Source organism: Monopterus albus, unplaced genomic scaffold (genome assembly GCF_001952655.1).
Source record: "Monopterus albus unplaced genomic scaffold, M_albus_1.0 scaffold327.1, whole genome shotgun sequence".
NCBI lineage: Eukaryota > Metazoa > Chordata > Actinopteri > Synbranchiformes > Synbranchidae > Monopterus > Monopterus albus.
Window position 1 is genome coordinate 214,623 of NW_018128207.1, and position 25,689 is coordinate 240,311.

General features: G+C 41.6%; 1 protein-coding gene across 1 annotated transcript; it reads right to left on the reverse strand.

Annotated features, from left to right (window-relative positions):
* Positions 1 to 6: 6 nt before the first annotated feature.
* LOC109974294 (amyloid beta A4 precursor protein-binding family B member 2-like) lies at positions 7 to 25,680 on the reverse strand. Its single transcript, XM_020624426.1, has 12 exons — positions 25,651 to 25,680; positions 25,463 to 25,548; positions 25,261 to 25,321; positions 23,528 to 23,674; positions 23,225 to 23,352; positions 10,216 to 10,221; positions 7,589 to 7,703; positions 4,499 to 4,574; positions 2,335 to 2,415; positions 2,110 to 2,225; positions 1,812 to 1,994; positions 7 to 1,174 (listed from the first exon to the last, which is right to left on the reverse strand). Exons 1-12 carry the CDS (start codon positions 25,678 to 25,680, stop codon positions 998 to 1,000), a joined length of 1,206 nt encoding a protein of 401 aa, XP_020480082.1. The 3' UTR covers positions 7 to 997.
* Positions 25,681 to 25,689: the final 9 nt, after the last annotated feature.

Sequence of the window (25,689 nt, forward strand, 5' to 3'; positions counted from 1 at the left end):
TTAGAAATAGGCCAGATTTTTTTTTTTTGTGTGCCAGAGTGAATCCTGTCATGGTCAAGTGGTGATAACTTGTGCAGGGAGCATCTATTTCTTTTGTGTTCACCACTCTTCTTACTGAGACCCTTACTAACTCATCAACATAAAATATATCCTGTCAAGAAAACATGCAAAATCAAAACCTACATTTGTAACATTTTTCTGTCACAAACAGCTCATCTTTCCCTCATATCTACAAGTTTTGTGCCCTAGATTCTCTCTTCCTACATACAATCATTATCATACACTTCATTATGACACTCACTTCATTCATTCTCAGAGGAGATGTTTTTCTTTTCTGTTCCAAGGTTGTCACACATCGAAGGGGTGAAAACATTTTCATGTCATTCGGTGGGCAGCTGGAGGCTGTTGACAGGTCCTGTCTGTGTGGTCGTGGTCGCTCCTCTCATTCACCTGTCATTCTTATGACACAAACACAACTCCTTGTCTATCCTGGAGTGCTTCTGTAGTTTTGCATCATGGCCGCCCAGAACAGGAGCGCTTACTGTGCTGATGTTTTTACAGAAGAGGACAGAGCATGAAGAAAAATTGAGTGGTTCCACAAACCAGTCTATTAATAGGACTTGGATCTTTTTCATCTGGGTGCTCTTGTGTCCTGTCTGTAGAGTGCTTGATCAGGTGATCAGTGTAGCCCAGAAATATGCATACAGTAAGGTGGTTTCCACTTGGACACAGCAGCGTTCAGAGGTCAAAGTTCAACTAGTGACAACTGCAAGCATGCTGCACGTTTCCTCCTCATGAAACAGCTATGTTTTCTTTTTTTTTCATCAGACATACTTGAGGATTGCTCTTCTTTCCTTCATCTGTGGTGGTTTTTGTTAACATATATTTATATATACATCATTGGTTACCATGGCTAGTACTGATTAGGTGTTGTCGTGGCGATAGTGAGAGTGGCACCCAGGCATCAGCTGGGGGGAGCTGTGGTCACTGGTGACAGTCATTGCTGGGGGAGTTCTGATGGCTGTTTCTTGGGTTTCAGAGTATCTATGAGAGACTGGACGCCACGCTTCACACTGGTGGTCACCCGCCGGGTCACCGAGTCTGCAGAGGGCGAGGAGGAGGAATCAGCGCGTTGTGACGGTGGCCGGGCCACCAGACACTTCTGATACCGCAGCTGTTGAAGAAGAGGACAGGGTTAGATGATGTTTAATTATTTGATTTTTGTGTTAAAATGAAGAAAAATCTAAGGCGAAATGTATGTTGCTTGCCGTTTGTGGTTCATTTTTTTAAAGGAATAACGACATTTTGAGAAATACACCTTTTCTTATCAAAAGTTATATGAAAAGATTGACAGTATGACACTACTGCCAGCAACCAGTTAGCTTAGCACAAAGACTGTCAACGGGGGAAATACAGTAGCTACTGAAGCATGGCTCTGATCAAAAATAGCAAAATCCAGCACATTTTAGCAGAAAATCCTTTGTAAAACTACAGTATATGTTGTTTTTTTACTCTGAATTTTATATGGATATAAGAAATGAGATATAGCATATTAACTAGTGAGCTCAGGGGGTGCTTGTAGGTTGGTTTTGTTATCTTTTGACAGAACCAGGCTGTTGCCATTCTTTCTGGTGAGCTAAACTAGCGCCTGCAGGGGGCTTCATATTTACCACACAGACAAGAAAGTAGTATCCCAAAACTATTCATTGAAATACAGAATTTGCTTTATTATTCATTTTGAAATAGTGACTTAAAAAAAACAATATATTCCACATCACATTTTCTAACAACACAAATAAATATCAGCTTACCACACATGCTGCCTGCACAGCTTCAGACACACTGCCTGCATTGGGGTCACACCAGAACACATGACACTGGAAATGCTGGTTCCCCGTGTCCATAATGAAGGCAAATGTGTGCACATCCCGTCCCACACCCATGAAGGACAAGAAACGGACACGACACTCCACCAGCACCTCCTCTTCCTCCTCCTACACAGCCATCAAAGAGGAGAGTCAGAGCTCTATTAGACCTCCCCTCTCTAATCGATAGGCACATCTTTTATTTATTTGCTGGTCCTCAGGATAGAAACATAAAGTCCCTTGCCTTTTCTTTGATGACAGCCACCGTGGTGTCAGCAATACTTAGAATGACAGGAGTCCAGTCATCTTTGCCTGTGGAGGAGATGAGGTTGTCTATGGCTCCATTTATGATGTCCATACCTGAGGATAAAACAGAGTCCAGGCAGTGAAACAGTGTGTGGAGGGATTTACTACTGTACAGAGAATGTCTTATACTGTGTGTTTAGGTTTCAGTATGGGATCAGTTTACCTATAGGTCGAGACACAGATGTCATACCCAAATACAGCACACGAAACTTCTGCACCAACTCAGTCTTTGGCATGGGAAACTCTGCAGAGAGAAAACACACAAACACATGCTGGAAAACACACACAGAGACTGCCAGCAGGGAATTTTATCACGCAACATCTAACGCAAAATTCCAAAAGAGAAGTCCACACATGATAATTGGAATGTACTAGAAAAATAAACAAACACTGGTGAATATTTTAATACTTCAAAAAGCTGCTCTTGTGATCAGGGCATGAGAAAATACATTCAAACACAAGTATGCAGGATTTTCTGCATGAAATCTCAGCTGTGTCTGTTTTCATAATTGCCTATGGGCAGAAAAAAAAGCCACACAGAGTGAAAGATGCTGTATCCCCTGCATCTCAATCAGTGTAGGAGTTAACATCTTTCACCCCCGGGGACCTCACCATTAACACACCACACAATTAGCCTTACAAGCCTGAGATGATTTCTGACAAGGTGAAATGCAAAACACTAAATGACAACAATGTTACATCTTTCTTCATTTGAGCTTCAGTCCATTTTACCCCATCTGCATTTTATTTACTAAACATCAGAGATTAAAGGATATGGTTAGTCATTTTCTATATTAGTAGTATTTTCAGCTACACTATCTCCATACAGAGACTAAGACCGACAGTGAACTGCCTCTACTCACGATTAATGTCTGTCATTGTGTCAGTTCTGGACTAGCTTTGGTTTTGTACAAAAACAATTAAAACACATCAGGGAAACACACCGCTGCACTGGGTGACACGTTTTTTCATAACACCAGATCTGGCTATGTTGCCCCAAAGGCTCCATGCAGCCATAATTTCCTGAAGTTAGTAGGAGTGTGAGTCAACTGTGCATGCCCGAGATCTTGCGTGAGCTCTGCTTAGTTTACATTACATACTGACACACCGACAGACATTACCTGTGAGTAGAGGCAATTCATTGTTGGTTTTAGTCTCTGTATGGAGACTGCTGAAAATACTAATATGGAAAATGACCAGTCTTATCCTTTAACAATTCACCCTGAACTCTGCTCCATGTGATTGGTAGGGACTCATTAAGGGAAATCAATCAGGGATAATGGCTTTTACCTGGATTCACCTCATCATGGAATAAGTCCCTAAATTTTCACACATTCAGTATGAACCACTCAAGTCCTGAAAACAGTGTTATCATGAATGATGAACACTGAGAAGTTTTCACAGACTAATTCCATATCTGCAATAGAGCTCAGACAGGCCAGATCCAATGAGGACAGCATGGCCATTATTCTGGTGCTTTTTCCAAATCATTCGTTGTTAATGCCATCTCCTTGAATGTGCTTCAATCACAAACCCACAAAGCGATCTGATTCAGGTGAGAACAAGACCTGTTTTCCATTCGCTACAAAGACAGCTTTAGTTAGCCTCTAGCACCACATTATCGACTGCTTTATCTGCTGTAAGCATAGCACCTCTCACTCCATACCAACTGGTTTTTGAATGAAAAAGCTCGAGCAACTTACAGCTTTATACGATGCGAGGGATCTTTCACCAACAAGTTCTTTGATGCTGGGCTTGGGGTAGGCACTGTCGAGCTCCAGGCCTCACCTCAAAGGAACACTAATTGGGTTTTAATGAGGCTGACTGCCTCCGTTAAATGAAGAGCCAATACAGTTCTTTTATATTCTGATGCTGGAGCTCTTTTCTTTCACATACCACAGATACACATTCAGGTTGAAGTTAGAGGCGAGGATGAATGGTGCTGGCGTGTTTTGTCTTTTTTCCTATAATTACTTGGGACTAAGATGAACAAGCACTGGGACTTAGAGGGAAATGGGAAATGGTGAAAAACATTAGATCTGCAAGTGTGAAGTTCAGTGATTGTGAGCTAGGAGTTGTTCTGGAGTCGGCATTATCTATGTGTAATTGAAACAAATATGGCTATCTTTTCTGCTAACAAATGTGGCTCCTGAGGTGATGAGGTAATTTTTTTAAAACCAGTATACATGGTGGATGTGGAAGAATACTGCAATGAAACAAGAAACCAAAGCCGGGTACATAGCACATGACTATCAAATCCAATTCTCTTATGAGGGAACTACAAAAGAAAGAAGAAAGAAAAGCATTGTGTGTATGTGTGTTTATACCTTGTAGGGGTACATCTGAGCCATTCTGGGAGGAGCTGCCAGCTGCAGCCTTGGCACTTTTTCTTTCAGCCATAATCTGGAGAAAGGCAAAGGAAAAATGAGGAGAGAGGGGGATAAAACACAGGAAGAAACGAGAGAATGGAGAGAAGGAAAGGTATAGATTTTTCACACATAAGCATTAAAAAATATTTTCAAGCAGCAAAAATTTAAAGAATAAGTCCAGTCATATCCTATATTTTTTGTTACAAATCCCAAGGAGGGAAAACAAAACCAACAGTGCAAGTCGATTCTTATAAATCTTTACCATTTCCCTAAGATGTAAAACTGGTCGCAAATATACTATATAGTGTTATTTTTTATTTTTTTCAAAAAAGTTGAGTTCCCAAAACAGCTGGGCACTGTAGCTTTAGTAAACAAATATTTTCAGCTACAGATTTGGTGCACTATAGTGAGTATTTAGAGCAGCAGGACAGTGTGTGTTGGATTGAGTCCAAACAAATATAGTGCCTGCGTTCCTCATAATGAAACAATGTCACCCAGTATAACAGTGGTAGTAACTGATGTGTTGTTAATAGCGTTTGGAAAATAATGGTGCATCAGACTGTGGCTACGCAAGATCAATTGATTGTCGGTTTTTGTGTTTTCATGGGATTTATTGACACAAGGGAAAAAGAATAGAACACCAGTCTTTTCCCTAGAGACCTCTTCCAAATGATATATTTAAAATCAACTGTCCAGAAAAAAGTACTTTGTCTATTTTCTTTACTTCTGCTCTTCTTCTGCTGCAGTGCACACACCCTTTAAATAATGTTGAACAGTCTGCATGGCTCCTGCACTGAGCCACTGCACTTCCTGCTACAGATACCTGATTAATTGTAGGTGTCATTAATCAAAACCTACGGAAGAGAGTCTGCAACTCTGCTCACAGGGGAGCAGCATGCAAAAAGACACATAAACACAATCTCTCTCTCACACACACACACACAAAAGGCCACTCAGTGCGCTGCGCAGCTGCAAGCCTGTAGGATGTAAACAAGTGCTGTGAAGAATTACACACATATAGACATACATTTTCACAGATACACACCCTGCCTTCAATTTGGTATAGTAGAATTTAACAGAAAAAATCTTTCCTTTCTAAATGGGTCACCATGCCTCTAAGGGGGAAGATCTGTATTTCTAAGCTTTGTCCTTTACAAGGGACAGACCAGTGTCTCTGAGTGTGTGTGTTCTTGTGCTTGCTATATAGTGAGGGCCAAAAAAGTATGTTTTTGCTACAGAGTGAGGACATTTTTGGAAATTGAGGACATTTTGGCCAGTCCTCACTTTCTGAAACACCTTTTTGAGGGTTAAGACTTGGTTTTAGGGTTCAGGTTAGAATTAGGTTTAGGTTAGGCATTTAGTTCTAATGGTTAAGGTAAGGGTAAGTGGCTAGGGAATGTATTATGCCCATGAGTGTCCTGACAAAGATATAATTACAAGTGTGTGTGAGAAAAGCAAAGGGTTTCTATATAAGGAATCAGTACTGTATGTGTGACACCTGATGGGGGAGAAAATTAAATGGTCATAGTCCCTTAACAAAGGTCTGTTCACTGGGTTACTTCATCTGGATACTGAGAAGAGGATCAGTCCCAGGCAAGCCCCAAGGCACGGGTCGATCACAGTGACCTGGCCAGTGACAGGAACACCAGGTCTCATGTGGATGCTGCCCTTGAATTCATGTGCCCTCTACAACACCTACATGAATGGGAGGAATCTGTCGTGTAAAGTGAAGCTGTCAGAGCCAGGAGGTCACCATATCTGAGCAGGTACCAACTCACATAATGGAGGCTCAGACAGTTTTTATTCCAGCAGTGAAGCTGACGTAGAGTCAAAGCATGACAGAGATTCAGCCACAGCTGACTCAAGTTAAAGAGCAAATGGATGGGAGGTTCATCCAGATGAGGCCAACAGTTGATTTGTTGGTGCCAACTGTGTCTTGTATTGTAAGTCTTTGTGCTGAGAAGAGACATTTCAGAACGACATCTGTTTGGCGCAACTTCAGTCTGCTGCCAATGATTTCATTTGTTGTTATTGACAAGAGAAAACTGAATCATCACTTTGTTTGCAGCATCCCTTAATCCACCATGAGCCCATAGACAATGCTCACTGTATTTGTTTAGTTAAATTTCACTGGTTCAGATTTTTCAATAAGAGTCAGTGAAATCAGAGTTTTTATTTTATTCTTTTGCCAATGAAATCTCATTCAAGATACAACCAGTAAGTGAGTGTGAGGATATTAAGCAAAGAGGAAACTCAGACCTGCTGTAAAAGGCAGAGTGACCGCACTGGAAGACGACAGGATTAGTGTTTAGTCTGATTGTGTGTGCACGTCTTTCTGCAGTTGCATGGACAAACTTTATTACAGTACCATCAATGTGAGGACATTTTGGCCAGTCCTCAGAAATTCAGGGCAGTTTGAGGGATAAGGGATTTTAGGGTTAGGGTAAGGATTGACCTTAGGCCTTCAGTTGTAATGGTTCATCTTAAATTAGGGGCTAGTGAATGCAATGAGTGCCCTCACTACTATAGAATGACAAGCCTGTGTGAGGGTGTGTGTGAAAGAGAAAGTGTGTATGTGTCAATCAAGTATGTGACTTTATTCTGCAGCTTTTCACCTTTAAGAATCCGTGATTCCTTGTTCCTGGGGTTAACACACTGTTGGTAATATCTCTCTTACACAGAAAACTCTTTTCAAGAAACGCTGCATGTGCTCTGTAATCTGTAAGTATCTCCTCTTCTCACTGTAAAGGCTCTGAAAACTCTCCTCCGTCTCTCTCCTCAACTGTTATATCTCTCGTAGAAGATAACAGCAATCTTGCCTGGGCACGGTGACTGGGCTTTGCACTCCTGGCTATTAGTTTTATATCCTGCATGTAGGAGGATCAGCTGAGTTACAACCTTAAAAAGTACAGGAGCTCTGGATAACTGCATCAGCAGAAAAAGATTTCTCTCTCTCTCTCCAATAGTTGCCCTGATTAAAACTTGATAGCTTGTTTCAGAGCAGCAGATGAGTTCATTCATGCGGAGGTGGTGATGGGAATGACATACCTTAGAGCAGATTTCGTGAAGACTTGTGGCAATGACTGCAGCAGGAGTATCACATCGAAACACGTGGCACTTCAGCACCCGTGTGTTTTTGTCTCTCGCCACGTAGGCAAAGTCCCTTAAGCATAAACAGAAAACACAGGTGTCAACTCACATGTATTTTTGATGGAGCGAAGAAACAAACATAACATTTATGCACCTCCAAACATTTTGCTTTGCTAAAGGGGCAGTAAGTAAGAATCTCTCTTGTGCCATAATACTGGGGATTTAGTAATTATACCTCACCAGGTGGGTGATTTTCCAGCCTATATACTTATTCTTTATTTAAATTTCAGCAAATTATACAGCTTTCTTTTCACACACTTCCCAGCTGCCCTCTATAACTTTTATGGTTATATGTGGAAAGAAAACTAAATGACCACAACTGCTGTGAAACTCACAATTAAACAGCAGAGTGAAAAGCTTATAATTTAGGAATGAGGGATGAAAGAAAAACAAGAAAAAGGCAGGTTGTTCCCTCCTTTAGCATGTGGCATGAGGTGAGGGTATGCATACAGTATGTGTCCCATAAGGGAGAAAGAAGGGAAGACTTGTAGGTTAGCATAAAGAAAATGCACAATAGGACAATTTATCTCACTGCATCCAACAGAGGATTTCATCTTTTTGTATCTTTTTTTTTGCCTTTATCATATTTGTTCCATCTCATCACACTTCTTCATTCCATATAGTGATTGTGGGAGAGTCATGTTTTATCTATTTCAGTATCTGATTTCAATACACTGAATGGCCGCTACCTAATGGTTTTTGCAGTGAATAGATTGTACCCATTCTCTCTGGCATTACTGCTCAGACAGCAACACCTGGACATTGGACATTGTTGCATATTGTGATGAATTCCTTTTTAAGGGCTTTGGACACCTTTTCCCAGAGGGAACCTACAGTAGCTTAGGGTCAACATGTGAAATGTAGATTTCCTTCAACAGCTTTTCCTGTTGTTTTCATGTTTCTTGTGGGTTATTAGGCTCAAAAATCAGGGAATAACCATCAACCCACTTGATTGCTTTCCATCAGAAATTCCTCCCCAGTGTTTGAGCACATATTTTACTGCTGCTCCTTTGCAGTGCATTTTACATCTTTTCTCCATTCTATATGTGTTGTCAGGAGGTGACTCCTTGCAAGCTTCAAAAAAAGCTTGGCACTGGACCCGTCCTCTGTTCTAAAACAACAACTTTCCAATCCTCTTCTTGCACCTGTTTGCTCCAGGAGCTGTTCAGCAATGGAGCAGAACCCGGCTATTTTCATTTTAATTCATTTCATACACAAGTTTAAAAAACAAATAGCAACAGAGGTATTACTACCCCGTTTTGCATCATGATATATGATATATATTTACCTCTTTTTCTAGTGTTTTCATATTGGTGCTCACTCATTTATTGTGAAAAATTACCTTCATTATGTGTGTCATTTGCCACGCTGACATACGTTCTGCTAGTGTAATTCCTTGTGCAGCACTTAGGTTTTATTTGACTAAAAGAAAGCTCCTTTAACATGTGACATGTGTTGGATGATGTGGCTCCATAACAATAATAGGTTTCTCTGACCTTAGTTATTCCTTCACTGGTTGCCAAATTTGGCTACAATGACACACATGCATACAGAGAGGCAGATGTTTGTCCCACTGCCTGGGGAAACCGTGTGCTGAGAGCTCGGCAGTGGAGCCGCACGGCAGAGAAAAATGGGGTGGATGAGGGCAAGACTGAGAGAGGAAGCTCCGCTGAGAAAGAAGCTTCATGCAGTGGGTGGGAGATGAAACACAGATACATGTGGGAGATACTACACACACATACACACATGGACAAGTTGAAATATAGACACGTTTCTTCCTCATAAACAGGTGAGACAAGCTACAGGACAAAAGGTAGGAGGATGTGTTTCCAGCCAGGAGTGAGTAAGGAGACAATGCAGAGTGAAAGAGGAGGAGTGGGGACATGCAGACAAGCCAAGTGGATGGCGGTGTCACTAGACACACCTGAACAGCTTCATGCATGCAAACACACTTGTACAGTGCACTGAACCACCACACAGAAATATGGCAAACACAACTGGCATTTATCACAGCAGGCTTTTTGTGTTTATGAGTCCATTATCTGGCCTGTCTGCTCTGCTTAATTGTGTGCTCACACACTTTAGGTCAATAATGCTCCCTGCCTGTGGCCAGGAAGGAAAGTACAATGGAATGTGTGTGTGTGGTGTATGCATGCTTCAAGTGCACTTCACCCAGGGATATTTGTGCAGTGTGTCACAGAAGCAGCATGATTGGCCTTGGTGCGTAAACTACAAATGGTTCTTTTATGACTTCTGTACCATCTATGGAGGATCAAAACACCATAAAACAGCATGCAACTCTTAATAGGAAATAGTCTGTGGCCAGTCTGGCTCGCTAAAGATTTAACACTAGTGATTTGGCCCTTCAGAGGATGCTGCGGCCCTCCTGTAAGGACCAGTAGTGACTCTGGGAAATGCAAAGCCTCTGATGTGATGCCTGAAGTGACCGCTGTGTTTGCACAGAAGTCTTTATACAATGATTACTGATAATGGAGTAGCACAGTCAGACTGCGGAGAGCAGTTACCTTTCTCTGGGTCCCGGGAAGCATAAAGAGGAAGGAGATGGAAAGAAGTGAGGAGGAAAAAAGGAGGCCGGTGATGGAGAAATGAAGAGATAAGAAAGTGAAAACAGGGGAAAAGGTGGGACAGAACAGGAAAGAAAAGTTAATACACATGACATTCCGACTCAGAAACAGACACACTGCTGTTTCTTGCCATGGGAAGTGTGTGCCGGTGTGTGTGCTTGTTGTATGGGGGTACTTTTCATTTCAGCTGTTTAGTGTTCCACTATATTATGATACAGCACATCTTTCTTGTTAGATGGGCCAACATACTCGCACACTCACTCACACACTCACTCACACACACACACACACTACTGTGGCTCTCCCTCTTCACACTCTCCCTACTCCCCTTTTCCTCTACCTTTATCTCCTACCAATCTCTTTCATCCCTCTCTTTGCCTTTGCTCTTTAATCTTCCTTTCACTCCTTAGCTCTCTTGCTCTATGTGCTCTTCTACTTTTTTTCATTCCAAGACATGAGAACGCCCCTAAAAAAAGCAACATAGAATGAATCATATCAACAGCGTAACTCATCCAGCCACACTCTTCCCCATATTATCAGCACTACAAATGAGGAACAGACTGAAGAAAGAGCAGACGCCTGTTGACTGCCTTTGATTCCTTGATGATACACTTAGTAAGAAGCGGTGTGTGTGTATGTGTGTGTGGTAGCAGCTGGCAGATTATTTCAAACAGGGAGTCTTTGGAGTCAGAACATCAGAACTGCTCCTGCAACTTGCTCTGCAAACAGCCGGTGGGCGTCCACATGCAAACACACACTGACAGAGACATATGGAGATTAAATCAACACATATATAAACTGCCTAAAAGCTCTCGTGTCTATACATGCTGTTCTGCAATGCATCCCTTTCTCTCTTATGTTTGAATTTCATTCAAAATTCTTGCTCTGAGCCCATGTACTTCCCATTCTACTTCCTTTTGCTCCATTTCAAAAGCAGACTCTACACCCTTTTCAGTGTCATCCAGTTTGATGGAATTAGATTTTTGGTGTCAAAATCCTGAATGGCCCAAAAGCTGCTCTCTCCATTCTTCTCTCTCTACATCTAATTTGCATGTGAGTCTCTGACAGAAAGTGTTGCAAGCATTTTTCACACCTGAAAACATATTATTGGACATGCAGCAAAGTTACAAAGCCAGTATTTTTTGTGTCTCGTTTAAAATTTTAGTAAAGTCAATCAGACAAAAGAGGTTTTGTCTTTGAGTCATATTTACATTGTCAGGTTATTTCACTCACAAATAAAGGATTTACAGTAGTACAGGTAATACTGTTACTGCTATTACTTAAGTGGTAGCAGTGTATTATTTAAACCACTAATTTATAATCATTGACAAACAGAAACAAGTTTTTGTAAATAAAAGCAGCTAAGTGTGAATATGGCTGTGATGCAACATGTGATAATGGAGAACAGAGAAGGACAGAATAGGGGATTTAACCATCTGAAACTCAGCAAAGTAACCAAACCCAGGCTGTAGTCAGGACTTTAGAAATACTGAAGTTAGTCATCAGATTCCCCCTCCAGAACCCCACCCATCTGAGACAGAGCATGGATTGGGCTGCATATTTCTGTCTGAAACTGACCCATGCCCGAAAGTGTGGTGTTCTAATCCAACCCTGACCTGACATGCTTATAGTATATAATGTCTGATCCTGACCCGACTCCAATGAAGTTGGGTTTGTACAGTGTTTTCCCCTTTATCATTAACCAAAGCAAACATTTGAGTGCTCCAGCCGTCTTGCTTAAAGACTGACCTATGTGTTTGAGTCTGGCCCAAACCCTCGGATACCGACAGGTCCTGTTGGGCTTGGTTCGAGTATTCACATTCTAATCTGAGGTATCTTTGACAAGCCACCAACCAAACACTGTACATTTTAAAGGGTATTCAAAAACATTGTATTGTGGTTTTTCAAAAAAAAAAAAATTATACCATGTTAGGCAAAAGAACAAATGTAATAATTTTCCTACTGAATTTTAGTGCAAACAGTGATCTTCATGAACACACACACACACAAAATGTGTGGACACATTTTCACCCATTAACAGTGTTTTCAATTTGGGCAGCCTAGTGTGGCAGGAGACAGAGTGGAAAAAGTGAGGAAGTTGTTGGCTCACATTGGTATTAAGGAGCAGTCATTCCTAACCTCAGTTAATGGAAGTGATGACATATTGTGGAGAGAGAGAGACAGGCAGTGATTCAGCCAACAACTGAATGAATGACACATAGATCTCAGAGATGTGGGATGAGCTTTTGGCAGGAAAGTGAGAAGAGAGGATAGATAGATGGATAAAATGTCGAGAGAGGGGAATGATAAAGGCAGGAGGCCAGAGTGCCAAAATGAAAAGGTGGGAGCGTATAAGAGAGGAATGTGAACGAGGTGTGAGACCCACTGGGGGGCTGGATGGTGGAGGAAGAGGTGGAGGGGGAAAAGAGTGGTATAAAAGAGGTATGAGATGAATGGTATGAAAGCACCAAAGTGGAGAGATGAGTTAGAGCAAGACTCCCACCACTCGTGTTCTCTCTCTCTCCCCCCTCTCTCTCTCGTGCTCCACATATTTCCAGAGCTGAATAAAGAATGACTGACTCACTACTACCAATCTCCCTTTGATCCTGACAGCTGTGAGGCAGTACTGGTTGCATACAGTACAACTTGCAGATTCAATGAAGTCACGACTACAGATGTATGCTAAACTAGGTTTGAGAAAGTCACACAAAGCCATCCGCGTCTCCAGGTCTGAGATCAGTCACCAGCGGTTTGTGCTGCAGTAGTAGCATCGGCTTATGTACAGTTGAAGAGAAATCTCACCCTTGAATCATTTCAGCTGTGATTCCCTTACACTGGCGATGATTTTGCCCATCCATTCAATTACAAAAACACCATTAATGTGGGTGTACCAATATGATATGCCGCTGACAAATACTGACACTAAATGTAAGAAATGTGAAAAGGAAATCTATAATGCAAAACACTGAGGCTGCTGATGCTGAAGTTGGTGGTGTCTTTGCCTCTTTTATATTGGTTTTCTGCATGAAATATGAGCATTGATTGCTCAATTCAAGAAAGCTTCAACCCAAACCAAATATTTCCCTCTCAAATTTAAGATATTGCCTGTGCATGCAGGAACAATGTGCAATATAGCCCACTGTTATATTTCAATTAACATTAATTGTTACACAGGTTTGAACTCAGTTTACACTCTTTTGAAGGTGGGTTCAAATACAAATCGTGCTTTATTATTTGATTAATTATGGGTCATGGGCGAAGTAAAATAGGATACCCATATTGTAGATTTTGTGAGTGATTAAACTTAGTAATCAAACAGTTCTTATTTATATAGCACCTCTCCAAATGTAGGTTGTGCAGTGCAGGGGATGGGGTCCCCAGCTGAGAGTAAATAAGGAGCGCAGCCAAAGTTAGCTAAAGAAAGTACGACGTGGGTCTCATTTTTACACAAAATAAACTATTTGATTCTTAATAATATATAATTTATTATTTCAGAGAACTAAGGGTGTACTTTACGTTTTACATGCATTTCAAATGTGCCACCCCTCTCTGAGTCTGTGCCCCAGCCTGGGCACCCTACCCCAAAAGTTCTAGATCCGCCCATGTCTACTTCTGGACAAAATCTGAAGGCAAATGCATGATTTTTGTGAAATAACACAACAGCTATGCAGATATTAGCTTCATCCTTCTTCCAAATACAGTCACACTGTTTATATATGACCAATTACCCATTACAGTAAGCAACTAAACTGGTCCACGAATGGAGATATATCAGTAATAACTGCTTGTAAAAGCAATGATGGTTTTGTAGTGTTGTTTTCCCCCCTTTTTATTTTCAGCCATAAGCATTATGATTTGTAAACATAATGCTCCATATTTTAAATAAAGCACAACGTTCACTGACAAGGCTGTATTATTTGTTTGTAGAGAATAACATCACTGTGCAAAAATGGTACAATAAAACTAAAGTGTCCCGCAAAAGACACCGCTTTTTAAGAAGCTGTGAAAATATCAAAAATGTAACTAGTCCCCAGGATGCTCTGCTTTACTTTCTTCTGCTCTGTAACTTCCAGTATTGCTCAGTAGAGACTCGTGTCTTCTCCAAACCATCTGTCACATGCACACACAAACACACAGCACAGAGCACTGTGGCATCACACACACTTCACACAAACTTCAATTATCAAACAGATTTGCAGAGTGTCTGTGTAATGCTGGCCGCTATGCTGATGCACTTGTATATGTTAATTGCACAGCTAAATGCTGATTAGAAATGTCTGAGGAGGAAGTTTGGTGTGACTCTCTTGTCAGCAGAAAGTATGAGTACACAGTGAGGGCCAGGTGTATGTACAGTGTGTGTGCAGGGAAATATGTTATACTTGTTGACTGCAACTGAACTGAGGACTCTATGATAGCTGACAGCGCTGTGGCTTCAGTTCAAAGTGAATCTGATCCAGTTTCCCAGTGAGATTCTACGCTGAACTGTGGCAGATGAGAGCAATGCTACAGTGGAAACAGCAGCTGGATGGTGATTTAGAGGAAAGCCCTTTCAACCACACTGTAAAGAGAATACCAAAACAACTCACAGGTGTATTAATATACAATAGCTGTTTCCCTCCAATTATTTAGGTTTTTTCAGCAGTTGTGTGACACGTTTTGTTATATATCTGCACTTAAAAGCAGGATGCAGCGTGAAACCATCCTCAGTAAAGCAAAGCTCTCTGCAGTTGCCTGAACTTGAATAACATTCCCGGTATGACGCTGACCTGTGTGGGCTACACTACCTTTCATGACAATCATAAGAAGCACTGATGTTAATAATAAAATAAATCCTAAAGCACCATTTTGGACCCTTTGCTGTCACAAATTCACTTATATATAAATCAAATTATTTCAATGGACCTTGCATTCTGTTGAAAAAGTGTCCATTTCCATTAGTCCAGATAAGCACTGCAAAAAATACTGATGCAAAGAAGCTTTTTTTTAATTAGACTCCTGAGAGCTTGTGTTTACAGCAAAAAAGTGAATGTTGCCCATGATTGAAGGTAAGTGTAATTTATTGTAATTGAATCAAGAACAATGTGATAAACAAGGTAATAAAATACAAAGATAAAACCAGACAGAAGAGATGCAAAGCAGAACCATTAACAGGACAGTGCAGAGCTGCCGACAGAAACTGATTTGGTTTTACTGCATTATTGATGCTGTGTTAGTATCCACTGTTGTACAGTTGCGTCTATAAAAGTTGAAGGCTTAAATATCCAGTATTTTAATAAGTGCTGGACCAATACTGGATTTTTGAGATGGTACTGGTTTTGATATTTGAGAGTCTAAAAAAATTTGATAACTATATCATGGTGAATATTGATTTTTAACCCATAACAAACACTTCCGAGGGTCCCTTGCGTTCAGTTAATGAAAATGTACTAAGCAGAAAACTGCATTAGATCCTTGTACATAAATGACTTAATACTATAAGGCTGCTTCTTCATATCGTAATATTACTACTGCTACTTCTGCCTAAAGGGGAATTCCTCCTGTGCTGTGCTCGTCGTTTAAATAAAAGGCCTAAGGACAGATGGTGGCATATATGGTGCATACTGTAAAGCATCTCAGGCAGGTCTGTGATGTTTGGCTACACAAATTAAACTGACCTGACTCAAACAAACTACACTGGTGACAGTGTTTCTACTTAGCCTTAAACTTAAGATACCTTTAAAACAGTGGTATCAATCTCCTCATCAGAAAAAATGCAAGTTTCTCCATCAAAATGTTGATCTATACCTTTAATATATTAATAAGGCAGCACACTGGCAAAAAGGTATCAGAGGGGCAGGATTTTGAGGCTGATTTGTAACTAACTAAAAGCAGCACCAGTAAAACTCCTTCCATCCACAGTGGCACTGGCATACGTACAGCCTATGTGACAACAAAACAGGGTATAAACCCCTCTGTGACCTGCAGAATTAGTCAGGGCCCACAGCCATTAGCCCTAATGTAGAATGTCTGTACGTAATTACCTCTCTACACCGTAAACTTGTTTACAGCACCAAGATGAGCAGCAAATTGAGCACCCGGGGCCAGAGCGCACGGCAAAGGAGGAGGCGGCCCTCTCTGCATCACTGGTAGCACACAACACATTTGATGCTCTACATGCGTACATACTGTACACACTCCCAGGCAGAAAGACAGATACAAGCACACAGTCACCGATATTGCCTGAAGCCACAAAGAACTGGGTCAAAATCAAGTGAAAAAATAAAAATAAAACTGTTGTCTATGGTGTATTAAAGAGCGTACACAGCATGCTGTTGAGAGTTGATGTTGTTTGCAGCAGCAGCGCCTCAGTTTGACTCATCCTCAGTGTCTCTGCAGCTTTCTGGTGTTTTACTATAAAATGGGGGAAAACACACAACCCCGGTTTATCTACATGCAGCATTGTGACCCAATTTCAAGCATTCGGTATAGCAGAGGGGCAAATGAGAGAGGGAGGGGCAACAAACCGAGGAGGCACACGCAGTAGGCATGTGTCAACACTTGTCGTATTTCATGAAATATTTAAGAGCAAAGATAGGTGGGTGGGCGAGAGTGTGTGTGGGGAACGGAGGACGAGGGAGAGAAAGAGGGATCCTGGTGGGGCGAAAGAGGGAGAAAGACGATACCCTGCTGCTCTTGATCATTTATACATCAGACTGCTCCGGAGAGTGTGTGTGTGCACGTCTGTGTGAGTGTGTTTGTACACAACTGCCAATATTCTCCCCTGAGATAAGGCTTCAGTGAGATGTCACTTCAGTAACACACCACCATTCATATGTCTTACTAATATGTGTGTGTATGTGCGAGTACAAAAGAGAGAGCGATAAAGAGAGTGAGTGGGAGAGCGGAGGGATTTGGTGTAGAGTTAGTGTAGTTATTGCAAGCTCTAGTCTCAGTATGGTTTGGATCACAGCGTATGCATGGAACCTAATTAGCTGCATGTGCCATAAATCATTTTATTTCATGCACATACACTATAATTTGCAGTCTCTTTCGCGGTCTAGTTACAGTGGTTGTACTCGGCTTTTTAAAGGGTTGCTCCACCAAATTACAAGAAGAATATTTACTAACTATATTTAGAATGATGATAGAAGACTAACAGAAAAGAACCAAACATTTCCTAGTCCCAGCTGCCTTTTCTTTATCTGGTGTTATTGTAATCATTCTACCCTGTCTGTCACCCGGTACCAGCTCGGACTGGCTCCAGTCTCCTTATGACCATCCACAGGATAAACGGTTACAGATAATGGATGGACGGACTTGACTGGGTTTCTTCGCTGTCAGTTACTAAAATCCTTCCAAACTAAAAAGTTAAACTCAGACACAAAAGCATCTGAACTTGAGGAGCTGCTGTTGTTAGCCAGTTGGGCTCTAGTATTGTGACTCTTTGCCCTGTGGGGATTTTAAATTAATTCATTAGTTAACCTTTTAACTTGCATCTACTTGCAAATGATCGACTTGTACACTGATTAAAAGCTCCAGACATATCAGGAATGAAAACAAAATAGAATAAAGGGGATTTTAAAAAACACCCGTCAAAATAAATGAGCTGAATAAAATGTGATATTGATTTTGAAATAAATAGGGAGAGATTTATTCTGCTAGACACACCAACAGCAGCCCCCACTGAAAAAAATAATCAAAACCTACATCAAGTGCTTCCGAACATGTTGATGATTCAAATCTATTCAGCTTAGGCGGTCTGCTGTCTGTAGTCTGAATAGATAGTGGAGCTACAGGCAGACACCGGCTATACCAGTGTCCTACTGTGTTCAGCCCTGTATGAACATCAGCGTCTCCTCACATGGCTGCCTGCCACAGTCAGGACCGGAGAAGGTTTTATCGGGAGGAGATTTATTGGCTTGTTGGGGCAAGGGAAGAAATCTATAGGAGGAACAGGAGGGGTAATCTGTCAGGACGACAGGGATTACAGCAGGTGTGCCTAACAATGCTAATGTAAAAATGAAAGAGAAAGAGAGAGTGTGTTTTATAAGGATTTTTTATATGTGTCTTTGTGCATGTTTTTTTTGTGTGTCTAACATATAACTCTGGAGAGTGAGAGGGAACGTAGCTCCTGCCTTGATGACCCTTTGGAGAATGAGGTGAATGGACATATCCTCAGAAGACGCGTGTGGAGAAGTGGGAATGATGAATTGTGGGTAGATGTAAGGAGGTGACGTCGAGGAACAATGGCTTGCGGTAAAAGAGAGAAGTTAGTGTGGGTCTCAAATCAGAGCAGGGGTGGGGAGGAAAGGCCATCAATCACTATGGCATCTATCGAGTGGGTCTAGGTGTTCTGGTCCCTGTGGGCCATCAAAGGAGCCTTGCATGTTAAGTAAGGCTATGAGCACTTCACATCAACAAATAAGTTGCACTTCAACTGGAACATCATGACTGGAAGGGACTGGAGAGTGAGTGCCACAATACAAACTTCTCATTTCATTGCTGTAAAGTGAGGTGATCGCTATGTTCAGAATTAAAATACTGATGGAGGCTTGTGTGTTCTCTCCCTTCTCTCCCTGCTTTTCAACATGCCACAGCTGTCCACAGAAGGTCAGCAGTGGGGAGGAATAAGCAAACAGAGCCTACCTCTGCCCACTAATAAATATGAATGAATTATGGAATGGGTGTGTATTTGTAGGAGTGTGTTATTACATATTTGTGCATGTGTTTGTGTGTGTGCTTGCACCTCTCTTGCCATCAGTAAAAAAAGGTAACAATAGTTCACTTTAATAGCATGAAATGCACACAAACCAAGACACTGAGATACTGTTACAGGCCTATATGACAGCAGCACGCATGCTCCACCTCGAAACAGTGTCGTCTCAGTCCTAATAAGTGTCACACAGCAAGGACAAGCAGCAACTGCCCCCTGGTGCCTTTAATCATTTCACTATGGCTTTTCACCCTTTGCTCATTGTTTCCTGGCTCATCCCTCATCCTCCTCTGCTTGTTATGGTAGATATTAAAGGAGAGAGAGAACGTAAGAGAGGGAGGGAAACTCCACATATGCATAGGGTGAAGGCATTTATCATGTACGCACACAAGAAGACACACGCATCGTTTCCTCTTTGGTATGTAATCATCAGTTAAACAAATTTATGAGGCAATGCATGATGTGTAAGTCAAAAATAGTAACATTTTGCCTCTACAGAATACACACATAACACCAAGTGCAGTATCAAACAGCTCCAAACAGCCACTTGGAGAAATCCCCGCAGCACATCCAGATTCTTTAATCCCGTCTTTCTCAGTCCTCTCTTTGCTTATTTCATCCCTCATTTTGCTTTCATTTCTATTTTTTTTTTTCTTTTTAATCTGGCTCCCTGAACATCTTCCTCATGTTTCAGTGACTTTGGCTGCAAACCTGCAGCCAACAGCCTGCATCCCTACACCTGATGGTTAGCCATAGTACACAGCTTAAAGTCAAACACACAGCGAGAGCCTGAAAAGTACATGAATGAAGAAATAAAGGGAAAGGTAGTAAAAGAAAGTGTGGCTGTGGAGCTGTGAGTTGTGTTCTCTGTAGAAACACAGAAATGAGACATTATAGGAAAAAAGGAAAGCGGTGATGTTGGGATAAAAAGAAAGGTGGTGATAGATGACAATAAGTGGTGCGATGGATGGATAAGGAGAGCTGGAGGGGTACTCACACAGACAAACATCCTCGCCCCAACTACTACTTCCTTGCCTTGTTAGCTCCTCTGCAAAACGGTGACACTGCCACAGCCCCTTCACAGGCAGAACCCAGGAGTAAATCTCTTCCCGTCTGCGTCCTCTCTTCTTCTTCGTCTTTTTTTAAAAATCCTCTGGGGCTCCTTATCCCCTTCTCTTCTCCCTCTATCCGTCCCCTCCCCCCCACTTCTCCCTCTTCTTCCCTCTGCTACACCTTTTCTCTCCCTGTCTTCCTCTACGGTCGACTTCCTTTGCTTCGCTTGCCCAGTCTGAACAGTCTCCTACAATGACCTGGTGTGTCCTGCTCAGTGCTCAGTGCGAGCAGGGGAGTGTTCTCCTCTTTCTCCCTCACTGGTTCTTTTACCCCACTCTCTATCAAAAAAGCACCACCACCAGACCGCCCCCTCCACCCACCCCCACACACTCTCTGTTTGTCTTGAATATCTTTTCCTCTTCCTCAGTTGCTGCTATCTCACTGAAGCTCCCTGTTGTCTCACTGAGGCTGGAGAAAAAAGGGGGGAAGGCTTATACTCTACTAAAGTGCAACGGCAGGACAAACAAAGAAGAAGAGACAAGGCTTTGCAGCCACTGGCACAGGAGTGAGGCAGAAAGATCGCTGGAGAGAAAGCAGAAAGAGCACAAGCGCATTACAGACAGTGAGAGGGGACGAAGAAGTGAGGGAACTCACATGCACACCCACTCATACACCAGCACACACATACCATGGAGTGCTCCACATATAGATTCACCATCAATTTTAAACCCATGTGCATACACACACACATATACAAGCATATACATGCTGCAGCCCCAGGCTTGCACATAGTCAGACTTGCTGAGTGCTCCAGATATAGCTTTATGACCTCATAGAGGAGATCATCCACCCCCCACCCCCTCACCCCGCCCTGCTTAAGAGACAAGGGGTCTCATTCATATTGAACTGAGCTAAGGGAAACAGACAGAACATTCAGGACAAGACTGGGAATATTCCCCACATAGATGGATAGTGAGCGAGAGAAGAGATGGATGGAGAGAGCACAGGGAGTTTTACTGTGTGAAACATGCTTTGCATGCATAATTAACGACATCCTTCTTCTTCTATCTGCCACCATCTACCAACTAGCTAACAGCATTACCTCTCTAACTTTAAACAGACACACATGGTTCAGAAAAGTCAGTTTGTTACAAGTCGGCACAATGTTCCTGCATTTCCCAAGCCAGTCATTAGGTACATTACAGAGTATGAAGGAGTATGAGGACACTAAAGGAAGTATATTGACAAACAGACATTGCACTCATATCTGATTGTTGAAAAGCTCTGTTCAACATCGTGGCCATTATTATTGTGATGTTATAACAGCCTCCACTTCACTTTTCAATAACATTTTGGAGCCTGGCTGCAGGGATTTATTCCCCTTTCCAAGGAGCTAAACCAGCGTTCAGCTCCAACGGTGCTGGATGGGGTTGAGGTCAAAGGCTCCTTCCAGAGCAGCAAGGTTCTTCCACACCAGTTTTCTTTGTCTCTTTTTTGTAATTATTTTATTCTTTCAAAGGAAAAGAACAAACAATAAAAAGCGACATAATCAGAAGGATTTCGGTCCAACCATGATAACAGTACCATCGCACCAACGGCTGTCAACATCCAGTATCACAGCAGCACATATAAGGATCCTTGTAGTTAAAAAGAAAGCCTAACCCCCTTATGCATCATATATTATACAGATTTCAGGCTAAACCATGAAACAATTCCACACCAAAAGGACACAAAATGATGTGGACATGAGTCCATCAGCTTCTCGGGATGCACAGACTTTGATCATAGTGCACTCTAGTGGCGGCACTATACTGTTGTTCTCAGACACACACACAGTCTATACTCCTGTAAGATACGTGATACTAAAAACAATTTACTGCATACATGGAAAGTGCATTTTAGTCCCAGAGAATTAAAACATCATCTAAATCTCCCACGCTCCAGCCATGTAGTATTATAATACATCCAGAGTTTTAAGTCTGCAACCAAATAGAAGAGATCAGACTGCAGATTTTAAAGGCCAGGTGGGAGGAAAGGAGCGAGGGATAGAGTGAGAGGGAAGAGAACAAGTGGGAGAGCTATCCTGGGCCAACCCTTCCTGCTTCCATCTACTACACGCTTTGTCCATTACCGTTGAGAGAGACAGTCACTGAAAGTCTCACTCCTCTGAGACTGAAGGAGGCGGAGGGACCCCTTTCTTTCTTTTGCTCTCTTTATCTATCACACACACAGAGCTAATGTTGTGGTAGTGGTGCTGTTGAGCAAAGAAAAAGAGGAGAAAGACAACAGGGACAGGAGGGAGAAAAGAGAAAACAAGACTATGGAAGCACTTAATGGACAAAGAGAAGGACAGAAATAAAAGATAAGAAGAAAGAAGCAGAGAAATTGGAAAAACAAGGTTTACACAGATGTTATTTTAGATTCCATTTTAACTTAATCCCAGGGGCCAGACAGCTTCTCGAACTGCAACCCTCCCACCACTTCTCTCACTGTTACAGTCTACACTGCTGCAACAATGTTGTATGTACATTAGGTTTATATGGGTATATGCACAATTGCAAATATCCACATGTTTCATACATATTGAATCCCTGCATGTATGTGTATTACAACAGCACTACTGTTTCCAGATGTGTATCAGCTTTGAGTTTAGGTGTGAGTATTTGAAATAATTGCTCCAAAAGTTAAAGGAAACACTGAGGGGCCCTGTGTCAATGAGGGCTTAGCAGCTGTGCTAGAATCAGCACACTGTCAGTTCCACAGTGAAAGGTCAAGACCATGGCACATTGCCAAATGGCTGAAGGTCCCATAGGTCCTCAGTGTCAACCGGAAACATGGAGCAAAGGGCATAATTATGCCGTTCTGAATGGAGTTTGTGCAAACATGCACTGAATAATAATTAAGCCGATTCCATTCTCTGATGGTTAGTTAAAACTCCTGATTCAGCTGTTTAACAACAAGAATGTTCCACATATGCATTTTGCATTGTGCCAGTAAGTGTATACACTGTGCTTGTGCATTTATGTGCATGTTTGTAGCATGATTTACAGTATGTGTTTGTGTTAAGTTTTCACTTTTATCTCATTTAAATTCAAGAAGAAATAAGACATTTGGGATTGGTAATAGACAAGGAAATGCACCTGCAGAGCAACAACAAAAGCAAAAAAGTTTCATACAAGGAGAGAGACTGTACTGTCCACCTACCTGTCATGGTCTCGGCCAACGCCCCAGACACGGATGCTGCTGATTGGCTGGGAGTGGAGCAGACTGCGATCATCTGGGTCAACCAGGGTCAACATGCGGTCCTGAAGCACCAGCAGCATCCCTTTACCCTGGAAGACCACAAACAAGGAAACATTATAGTTGCAGTTCACAACCTCAAGAGTCAGGATTTAACTGTGACAAGGGTTTTGCAAGGTGCTTTGCTCACAAGTCAACACGTCAAGAACTACTGCAGTGTAGTATGCATACTTTAGATTGTATGTAACCATCTGTTGATGCACTGACCTCGCCCCAGACACCAGCTGAGTCTCGTATGTCCCTTCTGCAGTAAGACAGCTGTCTGATACAGTGGTGAACGGCCACGCTACTCCTCCCCTCACACAGGTCCTGCTCTGCCATCTCCACCCAACCCAGAGATCGCACTGGAAATGACTGGGAGGAACACACATTGGCTTTTGTTATACTTGCAAGGCTTCACATTGTTTCCCATTACTTCTCTAAACCCTGTTCTTAGGATTATTTCAGCTCAGGTCTTGTTTTCACAATCTTGGTAATGACTTGGTCAATTAATGCTATTTTCACCAAAATAATTTCAGAGATTTCAGAACATAGTGACTCTTATGGGGCAGAATATCTAACTCCTCTTTATGCTAAATAATTAACCACTATCTGTGTGCACAATTATGGAATGTAAGGTACACAAACAGTTTGGGTAATAATTTGTTTTCCTTATTTTGTTCCAAATAAACTGGGGTAATCTCTGCATTGTTTCAAAACCGGTCTGAAAACCTTATCTTCTAACTGTTCATGCTTTTTGTTCTATCTGACTTCTTTAAGGCAGCATCACTGCCCAGATCTCAGTAATTAGCTTGGCATACAATGTCCCCATAGCTGAGGCAAACAATAGACAAATATAGAAAACAATAACATCCAGGTTTGCATACACTGGAATATTCCCTTACACTGCAGTGTGTTTTTAATTTTCAGTGTGATGTTAAACATGATGTAAGAAGAATGTATAAAACCTGACACACGTATTTTCTGGCACACAGGTACAGCAACTCAAAACACTTTCCTGTTAAAGTTTTAGACGTACAGCGGGCTACAGAATGTAGTGATGGCTACTGTACAGCCATCAGGACAATTGTTGAGAGAGGTTTGATGTGTGTGTGTGCATGTGGCCTGGTATTACTCATGGTACGAGGACATAAATCTGTTTACAGATTTAACATTCTCATGGGGGACAAAAAAGCAAGTCCCCAAAACATACTGTAAATCATTCAAATCTAGAGTGATGACTTGGTTTAAGGTTAGGATAAGGTGAGCAGTGGTTACAATTAAGCTTAGGGTAAGTCTTGACAAAATGAATGTATCATTTGTTTTTATTTCCTGCCTACTTACCGCTAAATTCACAAACGTAAGTATTCAATATTTGACCATTTTTGCATTTGATTAAGCATATTCACTTAGAAAATTTTATACTATAAAGAAAAAAGAAAAAAAAAGACTCCTTCCATTTTCCAAACAAAAGAGACGTTTGTTCTCTGTATTCCTCAGCTCATTCATGTCTCCACCTGTATTTTCACTGTAAACTCTGGCTGAGCATTTCTAAATGCTGTCCTTCCACATGGGGGCAGTAAAAATAGTTTGTCTGTAAACACACGGAGCCCTTATCAGTTCAGAAAGTAACCACTGAGGGGCACTGCATGAATCGGAGAGAAAGAGGACAGGATGCCAGTCAGCAGGTTCATTACGTCACTGCAAACAAGGCCTGGTGGCTTCCCTTCATTAATGCACACCGGGTTTGCTGAAAGCCTGATATATGGTTCAACAACAAAGGTCTCTAACTTATGGGAATACTGTATGTGGCATCAAATGGTATACTTTAAATTTAGCCAAATACTGGTATGTTGTGTTTACTGAGTGCTAATAGTATCTGAATCAGATCCTTGTTTTTTAGTCACACAGTTCTTTCAGACACAGATTTTAAATATCTTGTTGTTCTATGTTGATCTTACCATTGCCTCTGGATCTGAGAAGGTGTTGTTCAGGTCCACTGTCTCTAGCTGGGCCGGAGGACTGCAGAGACACACCAGGCATAACAAAGAGTCACAGTAAAGTCCGATTTCACACAATAATGCATGAAAAAACATCATCATCCCTACCTTGCTACACAAATCTAGTGGGAAAAGAAACTAAAAGTAATATATATTTGTTTACTTGAGGTTAAGTGAAGCATAGCGGAGGGTAGCCCCTTCAAAAGCCTTAAGACTGGGATCTGGATAGACTGGATAGTCCTTCAGTTCCTGGAGCAAAACAGATGAACAGACAGACATTCTGTCATTAGATGTAGATGAAAAACAGGCTGATTCTGATACTGTTTTTACTGCTTATTTGATCTAATTTGCCTTGTAATAACTGAAGATGAGAATTCTCATTTTGACTTA